Genomic DNA, 27968 nt, shown 5'->3' with positions numbered 1-27968 from the left:
CGAGGGCTAAATTGGTCAATTTAATTAATTCAAGTGTTAAATTAAGTGACTTTTTAATCCAGGAATTAAGTTGAATTGGATCCTAGTTTGGGGGATGTACATCAATTTACTCTTTTGTTTTTTGTCAGAAAACAAAGTCTTGGTCAGTGAACGACAGAAGTCATTGCCATTGTTTATAAATTTCACCAACTTGCCAAGTAAGCCCACAGCTGTTTTTGAATAGCAAAAGAGCTCTCTCTCCTCACAGATCATCCTTACATGGTTCTATGAAATTTTCTTCTTTTCTCATCTCTCTTTTTCTGATGAAGTCTTATTGACAAAAAGAAGGAAATAAATATCATCCCTATTCTCTTATCCTGTTGCCATTGCTTCCAGTAAATAGCGTGGTAAGTTTTTTCATATAATCAATTCAAGCTTAATTTCCTGAAATAAATATGTGTAAGCTCTCTCTCTATCTACGTTCAAAGGCTTCTGTATACTAGTATGGAAAGCACTTTTGATATGTATGTTTCTGGATGCTCTTGATATGCTTGCATCGTGGTCATTTTAGCGGTTGCCTGAAACGTAGAGCTACTCTATTTATATAAACCGGAAACATATAGTTAATTCAATTTAATTTTTCGGTCAAACCAAATGTGACCGAAAAATTAAATAACTTGAATGGATATTAAGCCTTTTACTAATTATTTGCAATTCCATCATTTTTTATTTCAGAAAATTGAGAGATCTATAATAGTTTAAACTATCCTATCGACCGTATAAGAAGGATTAAGTTATGTCTTCACAGCGCCGTGAAGACGATGATCATCAGACCAATATGGCAAGGTTGGTTTTTGCAAAATGTAGCCGCTTAATAAGATAAGATGATTATTTCTCTTTATCTTCTTTTTTTCTTCCTTACTTGTGCCTGTATGATATCACTTTTTTTCTTCACAAGCCCACAATAGAAAAGCAATTAGCAAATAATTAAATTATATGCCTTAAAGTTAAGTGTTAAGTAGTTAGTTAGTTAATACGGTGCTAATAGCTGGTTTGGCACCACTAGAGAAAAAGGAGTAAATTTTGTATGGGTTGGTGTACAATCTAACATACATAGGACATGTGGAATATTTCCAATGCATCCAACCACAGTCATAAAAAAACAGTACAGCAAGTTGAAGAATATTTTCACATGTATTGGATGGTAACATACAAAAATTTCAAAAATTTCCCCTGAAGAAGTCAATCTGGGATACATCAGGTAAACTTAAGTCCTAGGCTTACATCAATTTTTTGATTTTTGGTTAGATATACTGTAATTTCTATATTTGTTAAGTCCTAGCTTTATATCTTAATTTTCTGATTGCATTTTTCTTTTAATCAGCGACACACCAGGTAAACCTTACAATTTGGAAAATGTTGAGGGGCAAGCACGACGTTCCGCGGTATCCAACAAAAATGGGGAACTTTCAACAAAGAAGAAATGGGAAAGCAAACTTCTTTCAGCTTCGTGCTGGAACAAGATGATTGTAATTTCATGTGTTATTGCAATTTCCCTAGATCCCTTGTTCTTATACATTCCATTCATCGATGAGGATAACAAATGCCTTGGAATGGACAAAAAGTTGAGGAATGTGGCCCTGATTTCGCGATCTCTCACGGATATCACTTTCTTGGTGGATATTGGATATCAAATCATTCCAGGTATTAATAAAGCCTACGAGGTTATCAACCAAGGGAAGGAGGAATGGGAATTGGATTGGCAAGCAACGTTAATAAGAAGAGACGAGATTATTCCATTTGCTGTGATATTAGCTCGGGAGTTGAAGTGGTGTTCTTTGGTGACTGACCTTCTCTCTGTTTTTCCCATGCCACAAGTAATAAGAGAAATTCAATTTTTTAGTGTAAATTATGAGCTAGGCAGCTTTAATTATTATATGGACTTCTAACCCATTACTATTATTATTTTGCCCAGCTTCTAGTAGGGTACCTTTTTTTCGAAGTGAGAAGGTCGGGATATTTAGTACGGAGAAAGGTTGTCAATTTTTTTCTTCTGAGCCAGTATTTGCCAAGAATTTATCGAATTGTCTTATCATCTAAGGAACTTACAAGAACTGCCGGAATACGGGTTAAAGCCCTATTCAATTTGTTTTTATACATTCTTGCTAGTCATGTAAGTTTCACTTCCATATCATTTTATTTTAGTACATACCTATTTTTGTTCATCGATAAATGCTTGAGGAATCCTAGTTTCATTTACAATAACTCCATGATTGGAAAGTGACTACTGATGACGTAGAGTGAATGTACCAATTTCTCTCTCAATTAATAATCATATTGATCATTAGATCAATGAATTAATTATGTTGTTTTTCAGGTTATTGGAGCTTTTTGGTACTTCTTTTCCGTTCAACGAGAGACTTCATGTTGGCATCGGGCTTGTGGAAAATGCATGGGTACCTTTTATTGTGATGATGATCACAAAACCACTGCAACAATGATCAAATTGTTAAACACATCATGCGGTATTCCGGACGATAATCCGCAGTTTGATTATGGAATATTTCGTGATTCCATTAAAATTAATAACACGGGGCATATACAATTTCCAACCAAGTTATGCTACTCCTTCTGGTGGGGCCTGAGAAATTTAAGGTTTGCATGTGCAAATTTATTTTAAAATTTCACTGTTTTATTTATTTATTTATTTTATTTTACGAAAGAGTTTCACCATTTTATTTGATATCCCATATTAATCACATTAATATGTTTTTTTTATACTACAAGATAAAAAAAACTAGCAAAAGAAGTATTCAATAAAATATGAATATCCTATACTTTTCTCTTTTAAAATTAATAGATATCATATTCCAAAGTACTTTTCATTGTTAGTCTTATTTTTATGCCACTTGATATGGCATGTTGTGCACATTGCGGTTGTGCACAACATGTATATGATATATATGCTGTGATATTTTTATTCCAAAGTAAATAAAGTAACGGTTTTAATTTATTACAGTTGTAAATTTTCTTAATTACTCCTATTGTATATGATATATATATTAAATATGACTACTTTCTTCTTTTATGTGGTAACTGAACTTACAAGGAGGATCCTTCTAGGAACCCTAAATTCTTCTGATCGACCAAAAGCTTAACAGAAACAGTAGAAGAAAGAAAGAAGAGAACCAAACAAGTGTTGCTTTATAACTACTTTCTTCGGCTATTCATTAGTATCTCACATTTTGCTTGGTCCTTTACTTATTTTTTGCAGCAACTTTGGCACGAATCTCACAACAAGTAGTTATGTGTGGGAAAACTTGTTTGCAATTCTAATTTCTGTCACTGGCTTGCTATTATTTATATATCTCATTGGAAATGTTCAGGTTAGTAATAAATCTCTCTCTTAGATATCTATTTAGTTTGCTTTCAATTATTTCCCTTCAACTTCAGGTCCAACCTCTATCTTATGTCAATATATATCCCCTTTTATTGATGGATTCCATAAATAATTTTATTTGAGATAATATTGTGGGTTCATTAAGAATTTTATTTTAATTACCAAACCTGTCTATTTTTCAAGCCTTTATCCATAGATCATCATTTCGGGGAAAAAAAAAATAATTTGACATTGAAGACCATTAAGGCATCAAGTTTTGACTAACAAAATAGACGAACACAATGCTTCAAGAAAACACTAAAATGATAACCATTAATGAGTGGTCAAATGGTTTTGGATTCAAGTGATTTTTTGTATAAATGATCTTTGAAGGGATACTTAAAAGTTAGATGTTCGGATCTTTGAAATACACTTCTAATTTACTATTTGTGGTGAAATGTACCTTCAGACATTCATTCAGATGAGAACCACAAAATCGGAGGAAAGAAGACAGAAGATTGATTTAAAAAAGGACGAGATAGAAACGTGGATGAAGGAAAATGATATTCCTGACAATATGAAGAAGGAAATCATGAAAAACATAAATAAAAAATGGGAAGAGGATAAAGATGGTGTTCTGGAGAATATATTCAATGTTCTTCCCGATTATACGCAAAAATCTCTAACGCATGTACTCTGCTTGAAAATTCTATCACAGGTATGTTTCTCTCTCTCTCTCTCTCTCTCTCTCTCTCTCAAAAGTATTTGTATCTATGCTATTTATTTAAAAAGAAAAATTTACCTAAGAAGTACATGAGTTGCCTTGGCCTTCGATCACTTATATCAGGACTGGATTGAGTCCAAACTAGTTTTTATAAGTCCAAGACATTAGTCCAATTTACAAGGAATTAATTTGTATCGTTGAAGTTACATAGGCTTATTAGAGCATCCATAATGATGCTCTCTATTTCTTAGTTAAAATTTAGCTAAAAATATAAGAAAACTATTTTATGAGCTCTCTAAAAAATTTCAACTCCAACCATACTCCCTAATTTGGAGAGTCATAAATGCTATGACTCTTTTTTGATTGGTCCATCTCTATTAAAAAATAAAATAAAAAATAGTTAGCATTAAATAAAGGTTTGAAATACTCATTAAATAAAGCAGCATTAAATTATAAGGAGTCACTAGGAGTCCTTTCTCTCTCCTCAGATTTAGGAGCTCCTAGAGGACTCCATATTTTAGGAGGTGGATAAGGAGCGTGGTTGGAGTTGCATTTTTACGATTCCTCTTTAAAATTTGTCTAAGGAGGTGGTTTAGGGAGCCCATTATAGATGCTCTTAGGAATTATGGTCCCTGAATTTTGTATTAACTTGAGCTTTAGTCTCTCAACACTCAAAATGACTTTCACAGTCCCTCAATTCCACTTTCGTTTGTAACAAAAGTCTTGAAGTAACTTCCGTTACTTTTTTCCATCAAAATGAGGTGTAAATTGGTCTTTTTGAGTGTTCAGGGGAAAAGAAAGAAAAAAGGGTTAATGACAGATGCCTCCACCACCTCTCCCTCGCAGCCCCCACCCTCCCCACAGCACAGCCCAGCCCAGCCCAGCTCACTCTCTCTCTCAACCACCCAATCCACCTGCTATATCTTCTCCCCTCATTAGCTCTTTCCTCCTTATGTCTCCCTCTCTCTCTTCCCCTTCTATTCGACAGAAACGCACACCACCGTACCCTCCAACCTCTTTGCCATCACTACCCCACCTGACGACAAAAAAAAACCCAATTAATTACTCTAAACCCAGAATCCGAATCCCACCCCAAAATTTCCGCAAAACTCCTCCCTCACACCATGCCCACTTTAAAAACGCATGAAAAAACCCCATGACTACATTACAAACAGCCCCAAATCACATCAGCTACAATGTAGTTTCAACAATCACATGTAAGAACAAGAAACTAGAAACCAAAAACATTGATGACCCAGATAACTATTTTTCAATCGAATTAAGCCCATATAAATATTTTGAGTTTTTCTATTTAAACCCCACACTTTTCTTTGTTCATCTCAATACTTAAATTATTAAAATTTTAAATTTTATTATTGTATAAAAAGATAAAAAAAGGTCATCCAACTTAATATTTATTTCTAGTACATCTATACACACACTTTACATGCCCCACCGCTCTTCATATATATTAAGTTATAGAAAAACACGAACTCCTCCATGCCGTATTGCCAAATTGCTCTTCTCTTTCAATTCAAGAAATCTACTACACTCTCATCTTCTCTTCATAAACCCTAATCGCAGCTTTGAATATCTTTATCTAATAGAGCCACAATATGGTTCACATGCACAAAGAAAAAGAAATTTGAGTAAAGGACGATAAGCAGGATCAGCAACCTAAACAAAGAATAAATAAATATGTCAATGAAGTGGTGTCCATTAGCAGAATTTAAAACATTTATGTTGCTAGAATTTTTTTATGTCACTGCAGTGTCCATTACCATTAAGACAATTATAGCCATGTGAAGGGATGCCATAACAACAAACTTGATTATTTTATAAAAAAAAATAATACTTTTAAAAAAAAAAGAAAAAAAAATGCATTCCATACTAAAATTACGAAGTTTCCTGCTGGGAAAAGCAAAGTAATCTAACCTGTAATTGAGTATAAGTAAATCCCCTTCTCTGTAGAAATTACAAAATTCTTTAAGTTTTTTTTTCCTGCTTGGTGTGTATTCAGGGGTAGTTTGAGAAGATAGTGGAATTTTCTTAAAAATTATGAAAATTTGAATTAGAAATTGAGATGAACTTAGAATATAGAGTGAATAAGGAGAAATGCGGGATTAAATAGAAAAACTCAATATTTTTCAATAGCAAAAACCTTCGCATCCGTTGGTATATTGTGGGTGTTGGGCTGCGGGAGGGGAGGGGAGGGGAGGAGAGAGAGAGAGAGAGAGAGAGAGAGTGGGGGTGAGGGAATAATGGTACTTGGTGGTGGGGCATTGGGTTTACTTTTGGTTTTTTTAATTGTTTAATTTTTAAATTTAAATTAACTTAAAAAACAAAAAAATTACAACACTTAAAAGAATCAATTTGCCCATCATTTTGATGGAAAAAAGTAACGGAAGTTACTCTAGAACTTTCGTCACAAACGAAAGTGGAATTGAAGGACTGTGGAAGCTATTTTGAGAATTAAGGTATTAAAGCTCAAGTTTATACAAAATTCAGGAATATAGCACTTAAAAAGCCAAGTTATATATATAGATGAATGAATCTTGCTTAAAAAGCCAAGTTATATATATGGATGAATGAATCTTGCTTTGTGTTTAAATATCGATAAATTTTAAATACAGGAACCACTTCTTCGACTTGTGGATGACAAAGTGCTGAAAATAATGTGCGACCATCTGAAGCTAGTGACTTACGAAGCGGATCACAGCATATTTAAAATGGATCGCCCAATTGATCGCATGCTTCTCATTGTAGAAGGCACTGTATTAACCTACAAACATACACGTGGTGAAGAAACAACAAAAGATTCTGGTGCTGCCCCATCCCCATCTCAATCAATGTCCACCAGGCAACTTCGGAAAGGTGATGTTTATGGACAAGAGCTTCTGACGTGGTCGTCCAACCAATCTGGGAGTCACAGCCATCCTATCTGCTCCGAAAATGTGCAATGTCAAACAAACGTAGAAGGCTTTGTTATTTCAGCGGAGGACTTGGTAGAAGTCTCCAAATGCCAACGTTGGAAGTTAAACTTTGACCCTTGATTTCCCTCCCACCTTCTACTGCTGCTGGTCATGTATGTATGTATGGATGGTAATTTAGTGCACCAAATATATATTGTAACATTCCAAGTAACTTGGATATCCAGCTTTTTTTTACTTGTGTTTTTGAGTGCTTGTATCGTACTGATGTCTAGAATTATCTCGTTTTTGAGTGCTTTGTATCATATACTTGTGGTTTTTTTTGTTTTAGATGACCAAGAATTTTTATTAATCATATGGTTTTTGAGTAAATTAATTTCAGATAGTTTTTGAAAATCTTCTAATATTTTGGTTGTTTTTTTTTTACTCTACATTCCATAAAGAAGAAAAACATGAATTCAAATTAAATCTTGTATGTCGTAAACAGCATGAGGTTTATATTGCAACTTGCAAGGTTTCCATATACCGTTGAAGAATATGAGGTCCATTGTGTTTTTTCTCGTGACATGTGTTTGCGCTCTCCTTGCAATTTAAGTGCTCTTCTTCCTTCCTTTTCAAGGGGGAGACAAAGAAAGACGTTTGGAAGCAAGTTCAACAACAATGCATTATTTCCCCCTTTCAAGTCCAGATGAAGAGCCTGGTGACTGGAGACAAGATCCTACATTAGAATTCCATACGGAACCAAACAATCCCATACCAGTTATGCAACAAAATTAAGGAAAGGATTACATCGAAATAGGATGGGGAAATCAAAGAACGCAAATAATTCAAATGATTCAAAAATTTCAACGAATTTTTCTTTCCTTACAGAGATGCGAAGGGGAGACGAGGCAGAGGAAGAGGAGGGGGTGGCCGTCGCCGGTGGTTGGTGGTCGGTTGTCTATGGTAGAACAGAATGCCGATTATGAAATTGAAAGTGGAGGGGACCTTAGATTTTCAACGAATTTGAGATTGGGTTTTCTTTCCTCCCAGAATAAAAGTGGCCATTCATTAGTATCTCACATTTTACTTACTTTCTGCAGCAATTTTGGCACGAATCTCACATGTAATTATGTGTGGGAAAACTTGTTTGCAATTCTAATTTCTGTCACTGGCTTGCTGCTATTTATATATCTCATTGGAAATGTTCAGGTTAGTAATGGATATATCTGTTGGATATCTATTTAGTTTCCTTTCAATGTTCTTCCCTGGTATACGAAAAAATCTCTAAAGCTATGTTCACTTTTGTTGTTTTATTTGACTGTACTCCCCTGTCATTGGACTCTGCTCCTACCTCGTCTACTGCTGCTGTGCCAAAATCTCTTAATCTATGTCTCCATCTATTCATCTTCTAAAACTAGAATGTAAAAGTTGTACCTACATAACTCTAAATTCAATCCATGGATAGAAACTAAAAACCAATACTTTGGTGAATGAACTTCTGGGAAAAGTTGACGCCTTGTGCTAAATCACATTCCAGAAAGCAACAGCAGCGTTAGACTTGGGGTGGAAAAAATTACATTAATTAATACACAAATAAGTACTAAATATATGCATACATTGATCAAGGCAGGCCAGGCCTGCTAGCAGTTTCTTTACTCACAACTTAAACACTACAACGCTGGTTGTACAAGGAATATATGCATAATAAGTGAATTCTCTATCTCCAGCATTAGTTGGTCCAGTGAAGATGAATTGTCAACAAAGAAATACTTGGTTGCAACATTTGCTATCCAAGTCAGTAACGCTATATATGACTGGTGTGACGTACGAGGTCATCATGTATTGCAAGTTGTTTTGTAAACATATATTTGCAACTTAGGGCAATGCACCATCCATAATTTGCTTATTAATTCCTTTACTTATATGCTGTGAATGGTTCAATCCATGAACAGAAGTCAATCATTTCATGAAAAAAATTGATGTCTCTAGTCTTATTGTTATGCTAAATTACCGAGCTCCGATTTTGGTCGTTTTGACAATGCATTCTATAAATAATAAATAAAGACAACCTCAATTCAGACTTGACTGATGAAAAGCCTGCGTTGGAGGAAGTAACAGCAGCATGAAATTGGAGTGGAAAATATTACATTAACAGAACTACCAGTCTAAACGGCAGCCAGATGTAGCTTTCAAATTCCATCTGCATTATATACGACAATGCATGCATCTTTCTAGTGGGTTAAATATTATTATTCACACTTTTTAGTAGAGAGCAACTTTGGCCCGTGATTGTGACTCGAGTCCTCATCACTATTACTAATATGAAAAGTTGTATCCATCAAGGAAGTCTTGGTCAAGCGAAGCCACTTTATCTTGTGGTCCAATCACCATAATATTTTCATCAATTTTAACAAGGGAAATAATTGTCAGGAGCTCTTTTTTTGTAAAATCAATTACAGTTTGATATGTGTTCTGCCAATTAAACTGTGATTTGCAGAAAGTAGGGATGCTTTCTTACAGAGAAAGAGAGAAGAAGTATCCTATACAACCACCAACAAATATTTTCACATACACATGTATTAGGAGAGCTTTCTTTTTGTGTTTTTCCTTTCATTCATACACCATTGAGTGATTAGTATTAGTATTCAAAGTTGCACACAAAAAATCATCTCTCCTAATACGCATGCACATGAGACGGGGCCACGTAGTATCCGGTGGATGATGACACCAAAGTGAGTTCACGCGACGACGTCGGAGTACATGTCGTTCAATAGGAACATGTTTAGAACAGCCACGTGGACGCTCATCTATCCGTAGACGTCATGTCACAATATTTAACCCCACAATATAAAAACAAAAGGACAATAGATCAATTGTGAAATATCATCAGCTTTTAGATAAGCATGAATCAATTCTATCTCCAGCACAAATTGGTCCAGTCAAGATCAATTGTGAACAGAGATTCTATGGATGGAGATATGGCTGGCGTGATGCACGAGGTCATGTGTCGCAAGTATTTGTAGTGTTTTCTCCACTTATGCTGGAAAGCTTTTTGTAAACATACGTGTAACTTAGGGCCATGCACTATGGTTTAAGCCATTGAGATCAATTTGTGTGCAATTTGGTAACACTTGACAACAAAATTATGGGGAAATAAAAATAATGAGGGAAAATAAGGGGGATTGGAAGATAGTGGTGAGAAAATTGGGGAGATGATATATAAACAAAATATGGACAAAAAAAAAAAGCCTACTCAAATAGGTTTTAGGTTTTAGGTTTATTTACTGCACCATTAATTCTAGAGACAGTTTTATTGAAAACACTTATGAGGGGAAGTATTTCTTACATAAACATTCTCGCGGAGACCTGAAAATTTTGTTTTTTAGTGTTATAATGGGTATATGAACTTATGAAGTATTAACAATGTAAAAAGGGAGACCGCAGTTAGCATTCCTCTTAATGAAACATATATCTCACATCAACACTCTGTAAGCTTACTTGGTAGTAGTCAATCATCCAAGGCTCATTCAAGTTTTTCAAAGGATAATTCTTCTCTCCTTGTCTAATAGTGTGGCTCAATCACAAACACGTCTTTTTTTGGGTTAAATTCTCAAAAGTTTTTTTCTTTCCTATTTTATTATTCTTAACTGAATTTTCTTTTTCCTACTTTAGTTAAAATTGTTTATTTTTGTGGCCCTTTCCAACTCCAACAATCCCCCTTAGCGAAGTTTGCCATTGACAACGTTGATATGCATAGTTTCTTTACGGCGTTTTTGGATCAATCAAGTTTTGAGTTGTAAACACCGTAAAATACAGAATAAAAATACATATGAGTTCGGATCTGTTGTCCCCAAAACTATATACCCTATGTTCCCCTACTTATTCTTTTGACATGTATCACTCTCACTTAACCTAAACTTAACACTGTTAGCCTTGAAAAAAGAAAAAGAAAAACCAATTCCACTTGAATTTTTTTTCTACTCTTCGTTCTTCTACTGCACAGGTGAGCCAAACCAGCCCTTTGTTTTTGTTTGTTTTTTTTTTTATTCAGTTCCGTCTCTAACCAAAATAACACCATCTATCTACCAGACGATTTCTATCTCTCTAACAAAATTCAGCCATTCTATTTTTAATAATATGTTCTTCTCTTGCCCCCCTTTTTATTTTCTTCTATGAATAACTTAAATTACAACACACCCGTTCTGTTCTTCCATTAGAGCATTTCCAGCAAGGGGCCCAAGGGGAGGGTTGGGGGCAAACCCAAAATGGGGTTTCCAGCAACAAAGATCTGTCGGGGCAAGGAGGGCCCAACAACTGGGCTGGCCCGAGCCGAGGGCAATATGACGTCCAGATCGACGCCACGACGATGTCGACTGGAGTTAAAAAATTTAAGGGCCCGCTACGGTGCCCCCAACGGCTCTCTTCCACGTGGCTTCTTATGGGCTATCCGATTCACTTTTTCCAGAAATCCAACGGCATCCATTTTTCCCAAAAAAAAATCAAATTGCCCCCAATGGCTCTCTTCCACGTGGCTCCTTCTGGGCTCTCCGATCATAATTTTTGCTCCAATCCAACGGCAGCCAATATTTTTGTAGTAAAAAATTGAAAAAAAAACCAAAAAATTACTTACTATTTTTTTTTTCTCTCTATACTTTATTTCCATTTTCAACATTTAAGTAAATGGAGTAATATATACTTAAGTTTACAATGTAAATAAGGAAGTACCCCCCATTTGGATTCAAATAAAAATACTATAAAATCAAATTCCCACTAAATCAAAATATGAAAAATCGATTTTAGTGCAAAATACGATTTAGGCTAAAAATAATGGCTCATTAAGTCAATATATACTTCACATTAAAATCCCATAAAATCAAGTTTTCTTATTTGATGTGTAAGGAATAAAAGCCGCCAAAAATTATCTTGAGTAAATGATTATTCCGAAAAACTATTTTCATACTTAGTCAATATTGCACTCCACTCCGCTAAAAAAATTCCGGGTCCGCCAGTGTCTATAAATATCAACCAATACTCTTCACTTTAAACACCAAATCCTCATACTTTTTTTTTTCTATAAATACCAACCAATACAACTAATAAAATAAAATCTTATCCGAAAATATTATCCAATAAAATAAAATCTTGCCTTTCATTTCTTAGTTTGCTTGCCTTTCATTTCATTGTATTTTTTTGTTTTGTTTTAATAATTAGTGGTCATTCATGTATTTTATTTTATTAGTTGTATTGATTTATCTGAATTTGAATTTTGAAATTTATATGAAATTTGAAACAAAAAATCTTATCCGATATGAATAGTATTGACACGTAGGAACCCAAAAATCTTATCCGAAAATATTATCCAAACCAAATGTTTAAGTAAACAAAGTTGTGAAAAAAAAAAATGAATAGTATTTGCCATGGCAAGCCTAAACTCTGAAACATACTTTGTTTGGGAGAAGCAGCCACTATTCACATAAATAGTAGCTGTCCTAGGGCTTCCCTTGCTATGACAAGAGGCTAATTGGTGGAAGTGCTCTTAATAGCTTTTTTTAAGAAAAATAAAACTTGCGAAAAGAGGTCTTGTCGGTAATCAATCAGTCCAAAAGCGAAGTCTAGGTCCATTATTTATTTATTTGGTCAGAAAACAAAGACTTGGTCGTTCAACGAAAGAAAACAGAAGTTATTGCCCCTGTTTATAAAACTTCACGAAATTGCCTAGTAAGCCCACAGCTTTTTTTTACCAGCAAAAGAACCCTCTCCCCTCACAGATCATCCTTATTTCTAGAAAATTTTCTTCTCTTGTAATCTCTTTCTCTTCATCTGATGAAGTTTTATTGACCCAAAAGAGAAAAAAAATTTCAGGACTTGTTCAGAAAATTGAGGGATCTATAGTGCCGTGAAGACGATGAGATCATTTTCTTCAGGTTAGTTTTCTCGAATTCTATATATCACATTGTAAAGTCCTTTTACTTGTCTTAATTTTCTGATTTCCTTTTACAATTTGGAAGATCTTGAGGGGCAGGCACGACGTTCCAAAGTCAGAGAATTTTTAATAAAGAAATGGGAAAGAACGCATCTTTCAGCTTCATTCTGGAACAAGATGATTGTAATTTCATGTGTTATTGCAATTTCCCTGGATCCCTTGTTCTTATACATTCCATTCATCGATGAGGAAAAGAAATGCCTTGGAATGGACAAAAAGTTGAGGAATGTGGCTCTGATTTTGCGATCTGCAACGGATATCACTTTCTTGGTGGATATTGGATATACAATCTATGAAGGTATGAAGAAAGCCTACACGGATATCAACGAAGGAGATGAGATAATTCCATTTGCTAAGAATTTAGCTCGGGAGTTGGAGTGGTGTTCTTTGATGACTGACCTTCTGTCTGTTTTTCCCATGCCACAAGTAATAAGAGAAATTCATATTTTGGTTATGAGCTAGCTTCATCCAGCTTTAATTATTACGGACTTCTAACCCGTTACTATTTATTATTTTGTCCAGCTTCTTGTAGTCAAGGTTTTTTTCCAAAATGAGAGGGTGGGGATACTTGGAACGGAGAAAAGTTCTCAACTCTTTTCTTCTCAGCAAGGATTGGTCGAATTATCTTATAACCTAAGCAACTTACATGGACTACTGGAATACGGATGAAAGCCCTATTTAATTTATTCTTTACATTCTTGCTAGCCATGTGAGTTTCACTTCCCAAATCATTTATTTTAGTACTTATTTTGGTAATAAATGTTTGATAAAGTTTAGTTTTCATTTATTGGAAAGTGACTAGTGATGAAGTATAGTGATTGTAGGTGCCAACGCAGTCGCTCTCTCAACTAATTATCATGTCGGTCGTTAATGTTTAGATCTAACAATTAGTTAATTATGATGTTAATAGGTTCTTGGAGCCTTATCGTACTTCTTTTCCATTCAACGAGAGATCTCATGTTGGTATTGGGCTTGTAAAAAACATCCATATCATGAAGGATGCATGAGCACCTTTTATTGTGATGATCACATTACTTCTACAACAGTTATCGCATTTTTAAATGAATCTTGCGATACAGATGTTCCAGATAATACTAAGCCGCTGTTTGATTATGGAATATTTTTTGATTCTCTTGAGATTGTTAACACGAGGCATATACATTTTCCAACCAAGTTATGCTACTCTTTCTGGTGGGGCCTGAGAAATCTTAGCTTTGTACATACATATATATTTGAAAATTTCAGCATTTTATTTTGTAGCCCACAGTAAACAAAGAAATATATTTGTATACTAGAAGTTAATATATATATATATATATATATTATATCCTATTCCTTGATCCTTTGCTTACTTTTTGCAGCAACTATGGCACAAATCTCACAACAAGTAATTATGCGTGGGAAAACTTTTTTGCAATTCTAACTTCTATCACTGGCTTGCTACTGTTTGTATATCTCATTGGAAATGTTCAGGTTGGTGAATCTCTCTGTTAGATATCTATTTAGTTACTTACAATTATTTACCTTCAACTTCAGGTAACGATATGGGTTCACTACGAATTTTATTTCAACTATCCAATCGTCTATCTTCAAGTTTTCATTTATAAATCATTTTTGCAAAAAATAAAATTGATAAATTGAAAATCATTAAGGCATCTAGTTTTGATCAACAAAATAAACTAACATGGTTCTTCAAGAAAACACTAAAATGACAACTACTAATTGATTGATCAAATAAGTTCGGATTTAAGAGATTTTTTTACAGAAATGATCTTTGAAGGAATCCCTAAAAGATAGAACATTCGGATCATCAAAATACACTTCTAATTTACTATTTGTAGTATTTTCTCCGTTTATGCAGGAAATTTTTTTGTAAACATACGTGCAACTTAGGGCCAAGTTAAGCAATTAAGATCAATTTATGTGCAATTTAGTAACACTTGACAAGAAAATTATGGGGAAATGAGGAAAAATAAAGGGAACTGAAATTGGTACTTAGGTGACGAGGGGTAAATTTAATCACACAAACAAGACACAACAACATAGCATTCTTCACACACTTTAAACCTTGACCAAATACACATATGACTAGTCAACTGCTAGTCATGAACATTCACAACCAAAAGAATACATAGATCATGCCACAATGTACCTGCAACCCTAGAAGATTACTAGTGACAGCCTAGGCACTCAAAATGACCCGTCAATCTAGGCATCCCCTGTGCTAGCAACAACTATGGTGAAAGTGTGTGAAATCATCATTATCATGTAAACATCAAACAACAGATAAAGATGACTAGTCAACCACCAAGAACACAAGCCCAGAAAAATTACAGATATGCAAAACAGATTTTGTTTACCTAGAAACCCACCATTGGGAAAAACTGAGGAGTCATCAACCAACCAGGCACTCCACTAAGTAGAAAAAGATTCTTACAAAGGAAATACAACCAAGCTCAAGAAGCACCTAGGTCTATTTAGGAATGTGAGCAATACCTCCTTTGTGCAATCTTCTTCTCCAACTTAGCAAAACTTGAAGCTCAGTTCTTCATGACAATGGTAGCTCATTCTCCAGCTCGTTCATCACATGACAATTGTAACAACCCGGTCCTTAATTAATATTTAATTATTAATTTATTCTGATAAAAGACACTTATACCCTTAGAATATTTTATTAGTTTAAAAGTTGACTTTTTGACCGGGAAGGAATTTAGGAATTTCAGTTATACTGTTGGGAAGAGCGCGACGAAACGAGTCCGTAGACATGTAGTGGACTCGAATTGGAATTGTAACGAAGGAGTTACGATCAAAAGAAGTTCAGTGGCATAACCGTAAATATTTCGAAGTTCAGATTTTATAAACCCAGAATTCTGCATTTCGGGGAGGGGAGCAGCCGACTTCTGGATGTGTTTTCTCTCAACTCTGACCCCCGATTTGAGCAAGACCAGTTTCGTTAGAACCACCACACTTCCCTCTTCCAGTACCAGCCTTTTTCTGCCCCGATCCGCCTCCGTGGTAGTCGGAAACAGCCAATAAACAGGCGGTGTTCGACAGTTTTTTCGTAAACTTTCGCCTGCTCGTTCTCCGTCATCCGGCCACCATTTCCGGTGATCCAGGTATGGAAACTCATCTATTTCTCGAGCCCTAGCTGCTGGTTGGGTAGGATTTCAGAAATTTCTAGCTTAGATAACTCGATCTTGGATCCAAATTTTAGCCGAATTTCGGGTTGAGATTCCGGCCACTTCCGGCCAGTTTTTGGGGTAAGTCCAAGAACAAAAGTGGCTCCAAATAGGGTGTTATACCTAGGGTAGGAGTCTTGAGCCGTGGTTTAGAGTTTTTCCGGCGAAGTGTTATCGCTTTAGGCACTACGTGCTGCCGGCGTGTGACGGCGCGTGGGCAGCAGGGTGGGGACCAGAGTCAGCCCTAGAATAATCTCCTAATCTCCACGAGTGCGTAGGATTTCGCGGATCTTAATTCGGATAACGTTTGAACCCCGAACGGATATCGCCTAGTGTGTGATTTCCGGGTTCAGCAGGTTTGAACCGTTGGATCGTAGTCATGCTCAGGTATGTTGATCTAGGTAATTCCAGGATCGTATACTATTTAACGGGTCGTAAAATGGAGTCCCGGATACTCCAGGAATGCCAACCCTAGGACTTGGTTTACGAAATTCGATTATAGATCGAGAATGAAGAAAGAACTAAGTGTGACTTGATCCTCAAAAGGCGTAGGCAGCCTACGCTTATCAGTGCAGCTACGAATCGAGTCCCTCGGTTGTTATTCTTGTTTTGACATTTTGGTCATTTACGACCCACGTTTACTAGGTGTCGATTTTAAAGTTTCACCGGATTCCAAAGTGGAAATTGGGTCAGGTCGTTTCAACTAGCTTGCAAGCTCTAACACAGACCGAAACCAATATTTGGATTCAAAGGAGAATGACCAATTTCTTCAAGAAACCATACTCTTGAAGAAATCAGTCTTGAATCTGACCTAGATATAAATGAGGGAATGATTTACGAAGCTAGATGCAGATTCGGATTTCAAATGCAGTTTTTCAAAAAGAAATCAATTGGAAAAACTCATAGATGAAAAGTTTGGTTCTCTCTTAAGGAAGAAGAAGAGAAAGATAGCAAGCCAATCTTTCCAAAACTTCTACGCAAAAGAGACAGCCGCCAAATGAGCAAAATCGTAGCCTTCTACAGACCAAAAATTCCTTAGGTCAGAAACCCACATGGCAGCAGAGAGAGAGAAAGAAGAATAGGACAAAACAATTTGTTATCCAGCTGGAAGCAAGGATGACTAGTCATATGAAAAACGGATGACTAATCATCATTTTATGAAGACTGTTTAATGTAATGATATGCAATGCATAATACCTTTGTCAACTTGCTTGAACCTCTATAGAGCATAAATTAGAGAAGAACACCAAGAAATGTTTTCCTTAATCTAAACTTGAGCTTGATAAATAACAATTCAAATCCTATTACAAAGTTGTCAAGGGAAGCCAAAAGAAAATAACAAAAACCATACATTAACAGGATCTGATACTCTTCTTTGATTCTCTCACTATGATTTGCTTGACTTCTTCCTTACATATGCTATCTCTTTAAAATTTAATTCAAGGGACTTTAAATTGACATAATCATCTTTAAAACAAAACTCAGTTTCCTCAAAAAAAAAATTTATCAAAATCCCTAATTAAACTAACAAGAAACTTAACACCGTGAAACTTAACTCTAACAATTGTTTAGTTTTTTTTTTCTTTCTATTTCCCTACTTTACAAGAAATCTTCTTCTTGAATTTCTACTGTTTTACTCTTTTCTTTTTTCATTTTTAAATACAAGAGATAGTCTAAACTACAAGGAAGAATGAGGTTTTCCGCACATATTACTAATGTGTCATGAGAATTTGAATATAATATTACTAATTTGTAAGTTAGAGCCTTTTAAACTGAAGTAGACCCGTTGACAACAAAGAAACCATTTTTGCAGCACTCCAAACAACATATACAAAGCAATATTAAATGGGCTCCAACAAGTAAATAATAGTCTGCAACATTATTGCAACGCACTAATTTGTAATGATGTAGGAGGACTATTTTTTCCCTCGAACCCAACCATATGAGTGACTCATGAATCACGATAAGCACCCTCGTGAAAGGTAAGTTGCAATGCAAGATGCATTCCCTTCCACAGTACTGATGCCAAAGTCGAAACCCAACCATGTGTTCATAACTATTTTCAAACTTTGACATATACATGTCAGTACAACAATTCAGTTATACGATGTGAACAATAGACCCCCCAGTAGAATTGAGTCACATTTTTCTGATGCTTGGAGCATAAAATAAAGAGGAATGCTAACAGCCACAACCCCCACAGTAAGTTTATTTTTCCAAAAAATCCAAAACATATTGCTGAGAGCTATAATAAAACCTGAATTGCCTGTTTTACCCTTTTACCAACCCAGCAGCATTAGTAACTTATCTCTCTTCCTTTTCTCAACCTGTCTCTTTTCTTATTTTATAACATTATCTTCTTATTCCATTTTTTTATTTATTCGAGATCAAGAGATTTTTCTACTAGTGAAGTTACCATCCTCGTTGAAATGAATTGGCCTTGCTTGCTAGCACTTCCTTTATTCTTAATTCGTTCTACAAATTGGCCTTGGCTGACTGTTTTCCTTTCCTAAAGTTTCTAATTAACCAAACACAGAATAAGAATCTAAAGTGATGCATAAACTATATCAAGCTTTATGTTCATGGATTATAATTGAATTTTGAGGCCTATCATTATTGCAATGGACAAATTTATTCTTGGATGTTCCATTGACTTAGTGACGACCTAGACAACATTATTGCAATGGACAAATTTGTACTAATCGAGCACTATGTGAATTATTTAACCCCACAATATAAAAACAAAAGGTAGATCAATTGTGAAATAATATCATCATTTTTTAAATGGGGAATGCTAGCAACCTTCTCTCTAACATTTTCTTTTGGACCTTCTCCCCTTTTAGCTTGACATGTGTCATTCTCTTTACACTTAAAACAATGTCATTAATATATTATACAATCTAACTTTTTCTTTCCAAGTTTACCCTTATTAAATGTATTCAATTTATCCAAAAAAAAATTCACAACTTTCTTACCATCTTATTTAAAAAAAAAATTAATGACAATTTTTTATTTATTTAAGAAAATGTCTGCTTTTTAAAAAAAGAGGAAATGTCCCTTTTTTTTAACGTCAAGTTTAGACTTTTTTTAAATTTAAAAAAAAAGGACATTTCCTCTTTTTTTTAAAAAGCAAAAATTTTCTTTAAAAAAAATAATTTACGTTAAAAAAAATTTAATAAGATGGTAAGAAAGTTGTGAAATTTTTTTGGATAAATTGAATACATTTAATAGGGGTAAACTTGGAAAGCAAAAGTTAGTTTGTATAATATATTAATGACATTGTTTTAAGTGTAAGGGGAATGACACATGTCAAGCAAAAAATGAAGAAGGTCCAAAGGAGAAGGTTAGAGAGAAAGTTACTAGCATTCCTCTTTTTAAATAAGCATTCTATCTCCAGTACTAATTGGTCCAGTCAAAATCAATCGAACAAAGATTCTTTTTATGGAGATGTGATTGGCGTGATGCACGAGGTCGTGTGTCGCAAGTATTTGTAGATTTTCTCCATTGCAGGAAAGCTCTTTGTAAACATACATGCAACTTAGATCCCGTTTGATTCACAGAACGAATTTGAAAGAAAATCATTTCCCATATCATTTCTTAAGAGATGAGAAATGGAAGATTCATTTCCCACGTTTGATAATGCTAGGAAAGTAACCGGGAGATAATACTTTATTTCCTTTCCCATGTTTGTTTTGAGTAGAAATAGAAAACTAAGTTTGTATAAAATTTCAATTATACCCATATTAAATTAAATAAAAAAAGAATGTATTTAAATGATATATTGTAATTCTAAATTGTTAATGGGGACAAAATGGTCATGAAAAATTTGTATTTAATGTTTGTTCATTTCCCCAAACTTTCCCATGATGAGGGAAAACAAAACTCAAGTTGGGAGGATGACTTCACTTTCCCCTCTACTTTTCCATGAGCCAGACAACGATTTCTCATGCCTGGACTTATCAAACATGGGAAAGTAATTGATTTCTCATCCCTAAGTCTCCTTTTCCATGAACCAAACGGGGCCTTAAAGCAATGCACCATGGTTTTAAGCCATTAAGATCAATATATGTGCAATTTGGTAACACTTGACAAGAAAATTATGGGGAAATGAGGAAAAATAATGGGGCTTGGCTTGGAAGATAGTGGTAAGAGAAATGGTGAGATTATATATAAAACAACATATGGACCAAGAAAAAAGACTACTTAAATAGGTTTTAGTTTTAGTTTTTTTTTAAATGTACCATTAATTCTAGAGGTACTTTTATTGAAAGTGCTTTGTTGAGAAGTGCTTTTTATATAGGTCAAAATGTAGCAATGGTCCCTGGACTATACCCAAACTTTACTTTTCGTCCCTCACATTGTTTTGTTGTTACTGTGGTACTTTAATTATGTCTTTAGTTTCAGAAATTGTCCTTTCCGTCATCTCACTCAACTTTTTCGTTAAAAATGATGATGTGGCATGGACAAGTCCTACTTGACATGGGCAAAAATATCTTTTCACATAAAAAATTTAAAAAATAAATTTCATCTCTCTCTCTCTCTCTCTCTCTCTCTCTCTCTCTCTCTCTCTCTCCCTCCCTCCCTCTCTCTCTCTCTCTCTCTCTCTCTCTCTCTCTCTCTCTCTCTCCCTCCCTCCCTCCTCTCTCTCTCTCTGTCTCTCTCTGTCTCTCTCTCTCCCTCCCTCCCTCCCTCCCTCCCTCTCTCTCTCTCTCTCTCTCTCTCTCTCTCTCCCCCTCTCTCTCTCTCTCTCCCCTCCCTCCCTCCCTCCCTCCCACTCTCTCTCTATCTATCTCTCTCTCTCTCTCTCTCTCTCTCCCTCCTCTCTCTCTCTCTCTCTCTCTCTCTCTCTCTCTCTCTCTCTCTCTCTCTCCTCCCTCCCTCCCTATGCCAAATCTGAGATTAATTTCTCTCACTCTAATTTCCAATCTGCCATTAATCTGGGATCAATTTCTCTCACTCTAATTTCCAAACCAAAACCCACTCTCTCTCCACTCTCCGCCATGAAAACAGACATTATAAAAGTCTATGTGCTTTGATGCTAAGCGGGAAACGAATGAGGGAGAAAGAGATCGAGGAGAGTGGGGTGAAATGCTTGAGGATGGAGAGGAGGATTGGGAAGTTCATGAGGAAGTTTGTGCTGCCAATTTGGCTGCAATTTCAGCGGTGGTTGAAGAAAGGGTTATGTCATCAGACCCATATTTGTTCTCTCCCCCACACCCAAATTTGTTCTCTTTCCTATAGTTGTTGGAGTTCTGTGGTTGTTGGGGTTCTGAGTTCTGTGGATGATTTTTTTTGTTTTCTCTTTTTTGTAGTTGAGGGCTAGGGTGGGTGGTGTTGGGTTCTGGGTTCATGGGGGTGGGTGGTGGTCATGGGAATGGGTGGAGAAGAAATCGGTGGGGAAGTGAGGGATTTTTTTTTAAATTTAAAATTTAAAATTTTTAAAATTAAAATTTATTTTTAATATAAATATTTTAATCAATTTAAAATTAATAATAAGACAAATATGCCCTCATTTTTAACTGAAAAGTTAACTAAGATGACGGGAAGGACTATTTCTGAAAGTGGAGGCATAATTAAAGTACTACAGCAACAATAAAATAATGTGAGGAACGAAAAGTAAAGTTTGGGTATAGTCCAGGGACCATTACTACAATTTGGCTTTTTATATATAAACATGTTTGTTGTATTTGGACCATATTTATTGAATACATTACTAACCAGTGACCACATATCTCAAATTTAGGTAGATCCCACATATTATCCGTCCTTTCCTTTCCTTTCTTTTCTTAAACATGTCTCATCCTTTTATTTTAATACATTATCTCTTATGCCTTTTTTTTTTTTTTTTTTGCTTTTTGATCACAAGGGATGAAAAGTAAAGTTTGGTCTTAGTCCAAGGACCATTGCTATCATTTTGCCTTTATTATATAAAACTCAACATCACTTTGATCGCGTTCTTTTAGTAAGGTCATCTTTAGTCATGGGCCATAGACCAAATATAGCCATAAACTAATGCAAAATCCATTTCCGAAAAAAAATTGGCCAAATTTGGAAGGGCGCACATTTAGTCCATTAGCCCTTCAACTAGATTACTTGTAGCACAGTTATAGCCCAGGCCAAATTTTTTTCTGGGCTCAGCGCATGTGCTTTCCAAGAAAAGAAAGTATCATGCGAGAGTATGAGCATGAAACATCTCATGCAACCGCTGGTGGACCTAGGAATTTTTTAGCATAGGTGAAATTTTTAAAGGCAAAAAGCTTAAAAGAAAAAGGATTGGGCTATAATTTATGTAGTACGAGAATCAATGTCAAATCATCAATTAATATAACGAGAATCAATATCAATTAATCTAACGAAAATTAATATCAAATTATCAATTAAACAAACAAATAATAAATAGTGCTCTCATAACTTGAATCTCATCACCTTATTTTAATATGCTTGCTTTTATTTATCGTTTTTAGTTAATTAATCAATCAAATCTCATCATCTAGTCGTTCAAATAAAGTCTGAGGTTAATCACAATAGGTACTTAATAAATTTAACCACTCTTCGTGGGAACGATACTTTACTTAACTCTAAACTACTTGTGTGATCCTTATGCTTGCGAAATTGCTCAACAAATACTCAATTACTTTAGTCAATGTTAATTCCAAGTATTTTTTTTCCATGTTGAGTATCTATTACTATGCTTAATGCTTTGAATGTTTGGCCAACATTTAATTGTTTTGATGCTAAATTGACGATAGGGATATCCAATTTAGAGTTTGCTTCTTGTAATAGTTGTCATGGGTTACATAATTAGACAAGAATGTTTGTCATGACATACCTCGAGTCTTGTGCCACATAGCCTCTTCTTATTCGAATTTGCTAATCATACAAATACAAAGATGGCCAAATCAGAAATAATAGTAATAATTATTACTATTATAATAAACATGTTATAAAGAAATAATAAATAAAAAAAACCAGAAGAAATGTTGGGTGGTTGCTGAAGAAGAAAAACAAAAAATCAGACCTTGAATCAAAGCTCTTATTAAGCCTCGAGTACCAGACCTTTATTATTATCATATCAATAATTATCATCAATTCAACCCAAGGCTTGGGATAGGGTGATTGTTGGGTGGTTACATCTTTCTTCCCCTTTTTTTTTTTTTTTTTTTTTTTGCCCTTTTGGCCAGAATTTGTTTAGTTTTTTATTTTATTTTTATAAATGTTGCGAAAAGAGGTCTTGTCAGTAATCAATTAGTTCTAGGTCCTTTTTTTGGAAAACAAAGTCTTGGTCAGTCAATGCCCCTGTTCATAAACTTCACGAAATTGCCTAGTACTCACTGGCGGACCCAATCACAGACAAGTGTGGGCAGCTGCCCACACTTACTCAGCCACCCAACTTGAGTTAAAGTCCAAACCGCCCAACTTGACTTAAAGTCCAAAACTTATATTAATATTGTAGAGAACTCAGCCGCCCAACTTGTTATTTATTATATATATATCATGATGAAAAATAATATAAACTATTTATGACAGTTATGGAAAAATATTTTAAAAGAAAACAACACATGCGTCAATACTAATATTCAAAGTTTGAAACAACACATGATGCACACGGATAAACGAAAGTCTGAGTCCGCCATTAGCCCACAGCTTTTTCTCACAGATCATCCTTATTCTCTTCATCTGATGAAGTTTTATTGACCCAAGAGAGAAAACAAAAAAAGGAAAAAGGACAAAAAGATCATCCCTATTCTCTTATCTTCTTGCAATAGCGTGGTAAGTGTGTTTACAAGTTGAAGCTTACTTTCCTGATGAAATAAATATATATATATATATATATATGTAATCTCTCTCCCTCACTATCTACGTTCAAAGGCTTCTGTATAATAGTATCTAAAGCACTTAGGTTCAAAGGCTTCTCCCTCACTATCGACGTTATGTCTTTACAGCGCCGTGATGATCATCTGACCAAAACCATAAGGTTAGTTTTTGCAAGATGTAGCCTTTTGATAATATAAGATGATTATTTGGCGTGCACCACTGAGTATCATCTCACTTTCTACGATATCGTAATATATTTTAAGTCTTGACTTACCTCAATTTTCTGATTGCACTTTTCTTTTAATTAGCGACGCACCAGGTAAACTGGCACGATGTCTCCCATCAGATTCATTATGGAACATGATGATTGTAATTTCATGTGTTATTGCAATTTCCCTAGATCCCTTGTTCTTATACATTCCATTCATCGATGAGGGAAAGAGATGCCTTGGAATGGACACAAGGTTGTGGAATGTGGCTCTGATTTTGCGATCTCTAACAGATATCACTTTCGTGGTGGATATTGGATATCAAATCTATGAAGGGCTTAATCAAGCCTACAAGGAGATCAACGGAAGGAAGTCGGACTGGCAAAAGGATTGGCAACCGACGTTAATGAGAAGAGATGAGATAATTCCATTTGCTAAGATTTTCGCTCGGGATTTGACGTGGTGTCCTTTGGTGACTGACCTTCTCTCTGCTTTTCCCATGCCACAAGTAATAAGAGAAACGCAAATTTTTGGTGTAAATTATGAGCTGTAGACAGCTTTAATTACTACGGACTTCTAACCCATTACTATTATTCTTTTGTGCAGCTTCTAATGAAAGTTTTTTTCAAAATGTGGTGGTCGGGATATTCAGAACCGAGGAAGATTGTCAACTTTTTTCTTCTCATCCAATATCTGCCAAGAATTTATCGAATTATCTTAGCTTCTTCCGAACTTACAAGGACCATCAAAATATGGATCAAATCTCTATTCAATTTCTTTTTATACCTTCTTGCTAGCCATGTGAGTTTCACTTCCATATTTTTTCATTTTACTACGGACTTATTTTGGTAATTGATAAATGCTTGATGAAGCTTAGTTTGATTTACAATAAACGCATGATTGGAAAGTGACTACTGATGACGTAGAGGAAGTCTAGGTGTCAATACAATTTCTCTCTCAATAAATTATCATATCGATGATTAATGCTTAGACCTATCAATTAATTAATTATGTTGTCATAGGTTATTGGAGCCTTTTGGTACTTCTATTCCATTGAACGAGAGACCTTATGTTGGCACCAGGCTTGTCAAAATCAACTAGATCCCGAGAGATGCATGAGTACCTTTTATTGTGATCGTGACAATTCTGCCCAACCAAATATCACATTTTTTGATGAACATTGCAACATAGATGTTCCATACAATGCTTCAGAGCCGTTTAAGTATGGAATATTTCTTGATTCGCTTAAGTCTGGTATTGCGGGGAATAATTATAATTTCCACACGAAGTTATGCTACTCTTTCTGGTGGGGTCTGAGAAATTTGAGGTTTGCTTTGCACATGTATATCTATTTTAAAATTTCACCATTTTATTTTGTATCCTCTATTAATCAAATATATATTTTTTATACTAGATAAAAAAAATAAAAAAAAGGAAGATTCACTAACAATTTGTTTGTATGTCCTTAATCACCATTTGGTCACTATTATATCAAATATAGGGACCCAATTATTAAAAAAATTCAACATAAAATGAACTGTAATAACACACCAAAAAAATCCATTTACAACAGAAGAAAGAGGCTTCAAATTTCCTATAAATTATCAAAATGCCATTGATTTCTTAAAACAAGCCCAACCCCCAAAACCTCATACAAAAATTCAAAACCCTCAATAGGGCATCAAAGTAATTTAATAATCAAAATAAAATTCAATAGGGTCATCTGTCATTTAGTGTTTATTTATAAATATTAAATGGTGTAAAGTTTATTTATATCACTAATGCTAAAAATGTATATATAACTAAATATCTCATAAAAAAAAAAGTCTTCAACATAATATGATTCCTATTGTATATGATATATATTAAATATGACTACTTTTCCTTTTATGTGGTAACTACTTACAAGGAGGATCCTTTTAGGAATCCCCCATTACTTTTATAACTACTTTCTTCTGCCATTCATTAGTATCTCACATTTTGCTTGGTCCTTTACTTACTTTTTGCAGCAACTTTGGCACGAATCTCGCGACAAGTCATTCTATGTGGGAAAACTTGTTTGCAATTCAAATTTCTCTCACTGGCTTGCTATTATTTGTATATCTCATTGGAAATGTTCAGGTTAGTAATAAATCTCTCTCTTAGATATCTATTTAGTTTACTTTTAATTACTTTACTTCAGCTTCAGGGGGGAACCTCTATCTTACGTAAATGTACATCAATTTGAAATAACAGAATAAACGTAAATGTGAGGTTCACTAAGAATTTTATTTCAACTATTTGAGTTGTCTGCCTTCGTCCTTCTTAAAAAATTAGACCTTGAAAACCACTGAGGCATCAAGTTTGGACTAACAGAATAAACAAACACAATGCTTTAAGAAAACACTAAAATGATAATTATTAATTCATTGGTCAAATGGTTTTGAAATTAAGTGATTTTTTACATAAATTTTTTCTGTAGCAATACTTAAAATTAGATGTTCGGATCATTGATATACACTTCTAATTTACTATTTGTGCTTAAATGTACCTTCAGACATTCATTCAGATGAAAACCACACAATCTGAGGAAATTAGGAAGAAGATTGAATTTAAAAAAGAGGCGACAGACATGTGGATGGAGAAAAATGCCATTCCTGATGATGAAAGGAAGGAAATCAGGAAAATGATAAAAAGAAGCGACAGACACCTGGAAGGGGACAAAGATTCTGTTTTGGAGAATCTCTTCAATGTTGTTCCCGGTTATATGCAAAAATTCCTAAAGCATTTTCTCTGCATGAAAATTCTAAAAGAGGTCTCTCTCTCTCTCTCTCTCTCTCAAGTATTTGTTCGTATATTATTTATTAGAAAAGAAAATTTTGACTACCTAAGAAGTACATGAGTTGGCTTGGCCTTCCATCACTCATACGCATCATTTGATGGTTCAGTTTGGATTAGATCGAGGCAAAGGCAGTTCTTATAAGTCTCACTCTTATATGAGACTTTTAATATATTGGATTGTTATCCTATTTAAGATCCAACACTTCATAAATTTACTAAACAGAAACCAGGACATTAGTCCAATTTACAAGGAATTAATTTATATCGTTGAACTTATATAGATGAAGGAATCTTGCTTTGTGTTTAAACATCGATCAATTTTAAATGTACAGGTTGATCTCCTTCAACTTATGGATGACAGTGTGCTGAAAATGATGTGCGACTGTCTGAAGCCAGTGACTTACGCAGTAGATCACATCATATTTCCAAAGGAGCACCCAATTGATCGCATGCTTCTCATTATAGAAGGCACTGCATTGACCTACAGCATAACTCCTATTCCTAGCCTTACACCTGGTGAAGAAAACGATTCTGGTGCTGCCCCATCCCCATCCCCATCAATGGCCACCAAGCAACTCGGGAAAGGTGGTGTTTATGGAGAAGAGCTTCTGACGTGGGCATCGCCCGAGAAAACTGGGATTGACAACCTTCCTACCAGCAACGAATATGTGAAATGTCATACAAAAGTAGAAGGCTTTGTTCTCTCAGCCCAGGACTTGCTAAAGGTAGTCTCCAAATCCAAGCAGTTGCGGAAGTTAAACATAGGCCCTTGATCTCCCTCGCAACTTCTACAGCGGCTGGTCCCGGACATTATGTACGGATATCCAGTTTTTATTTACTTGTGTTTTTGAGTGCTTGTGTTAGTATATGCAGACCATAATCTTGCATATTAATTCAATCAGAAATATAATAAGATTCAAAGAAATGCAGAGAGATTTTCAGAGAAAAATGAGTAGTGAATTTCTGAG

The 27968-nt window shown here is 34.9% G+C and overlaps 3 protein-coding genes across 6 annotated transcripts; all 3 read left to right on the top strand.

Annotated features, from left to right (window-relative positions):
• Positions 1 to 178: 178 nt before the first annotated feature.
• Positions 179 to 7393, top strand: LOC148918511 (cyclic nucleotide-gated ion channel 1-like). 3 transcript variants are annotated; one of them, XM_089048029.1, is made up of 8 exons: positions 179 to 386; positions 715 to 825; positions 1364 to 1856; positions 1955 to 2152; positions 2357 to 2634; positions 3254 to 3365; positions 3828 to 4076; positions 6716 to 7393. In XM_089048029.1, exons 2-8 carry the CDS (start codon positions 776 to 778, stop codon positions 7133 to 7135), a joined length of 1800 nt encoding a protein of 599 aa, XP_088904155.1. In that variant the 5' UTR covers positions 179 to 386; positions 715 to 775; the 3' UTR covers positions 7136 to 7393. The 3 variants fall into 3 exon arrangements, with proteins under 3 accessions (XP_088904155.1, XP_088904156.1, XP_088904157.1); XM_089048030.1 differs by lacking the exon at positions 715 to 825 and having other exon boundaries at positions 180 to 386; XM_089048031.1 differs by lacking the exons at positions 179 to 386; positions 715 to 825 and adding an exon at positions 1131 to 1240.
• A 5256-nt stretch (positions 7394 to 12649) lies between these two features.
• On the top strand, positions 12650 to 14507 carry LOC148918510 (cyclic nucleotide-gated ion channel 1-like). Of its 2 annotated transcripts, none has more exons than XM_089048036.1 (4): positions 12650 to 12918; positions 13003 to 13403; positions 13500 to 13686; positions 14339 to 14507. In XM_089048036.1, the coding sequence occupies exons 1-3, from the start codon at positions 12900 to 12902 to the stop codon at positions 13644 to 13646; spliced, it is 567 nt and encodes a 188-aa protein (XP_088904162.1). In that variant the 5' UTR covers positions 12650 to 12899; the 3' UTR covers positions 13647 to 13686; positions 14339 to 14507. The 2 variants fall into 2 exon arrangements, with proteins under 2 accessions (XP_088904162.1, XP_088904161.1); XM_089048035.1 differs by lacking the exon at positions 14339 to 14507 and adding an exon at positions 13888 to 14236.
• A 9364-nt stretch (positions 14508 to 23871) lies between these two features.
• On the top strand, positions 23872 to 27949 carry LOC103325246 (cyclic nucleotide-gated ion channel 1-like). The gene is made up of 9 exons (XM_089048034.1): positions 23872 to 23926; positions 24100 to 24131; positions 24280 to 24290; positions 24474 to 24688; positions 24787 to 24981; positions 25203 to 25507; positions 26190 to 26301; positions 26717 to 26974; positions 27333 to 27949. The coding sequence occupies exons 4-9, from the start codon at positions 24587 to 24589 to the stop codon at positions 27771 to 27773; spliced, it is 1413 nt and encodes a 470-aa protein (XP_088904160.1). The 5' UTR covers positions 23872 to 23926; positions 24100 to 24131; positions 24280 to 24290; positions 24474 to 24586; the 3' UTR covers positions 27774 to 27949.
• The last annotated feature ends 19 nt before the right edge of the window (positions 27950 to 27968 follow it).

The sequence above is a fragment of the Prunus mume genome, linkage group LG3, assembly GCF_029339155.1.
Source record: "Prunus mume cultivar Tortuosa linkage group LG3, ASM2933915v1, whole genome shotgun sequence".
Classification (NCBI taxonomy): Eukaryota; Viridiplantae; Streptophyta; class Magnoliopsida; order Rosales; family Rosaceae; genus Prunus; species Prunus mume.
The sequence above is the reverse complement of the archived record's forward strand: the minus strand, read 5'-3'. Positions and strand labels throughout refer to the sequence as shown.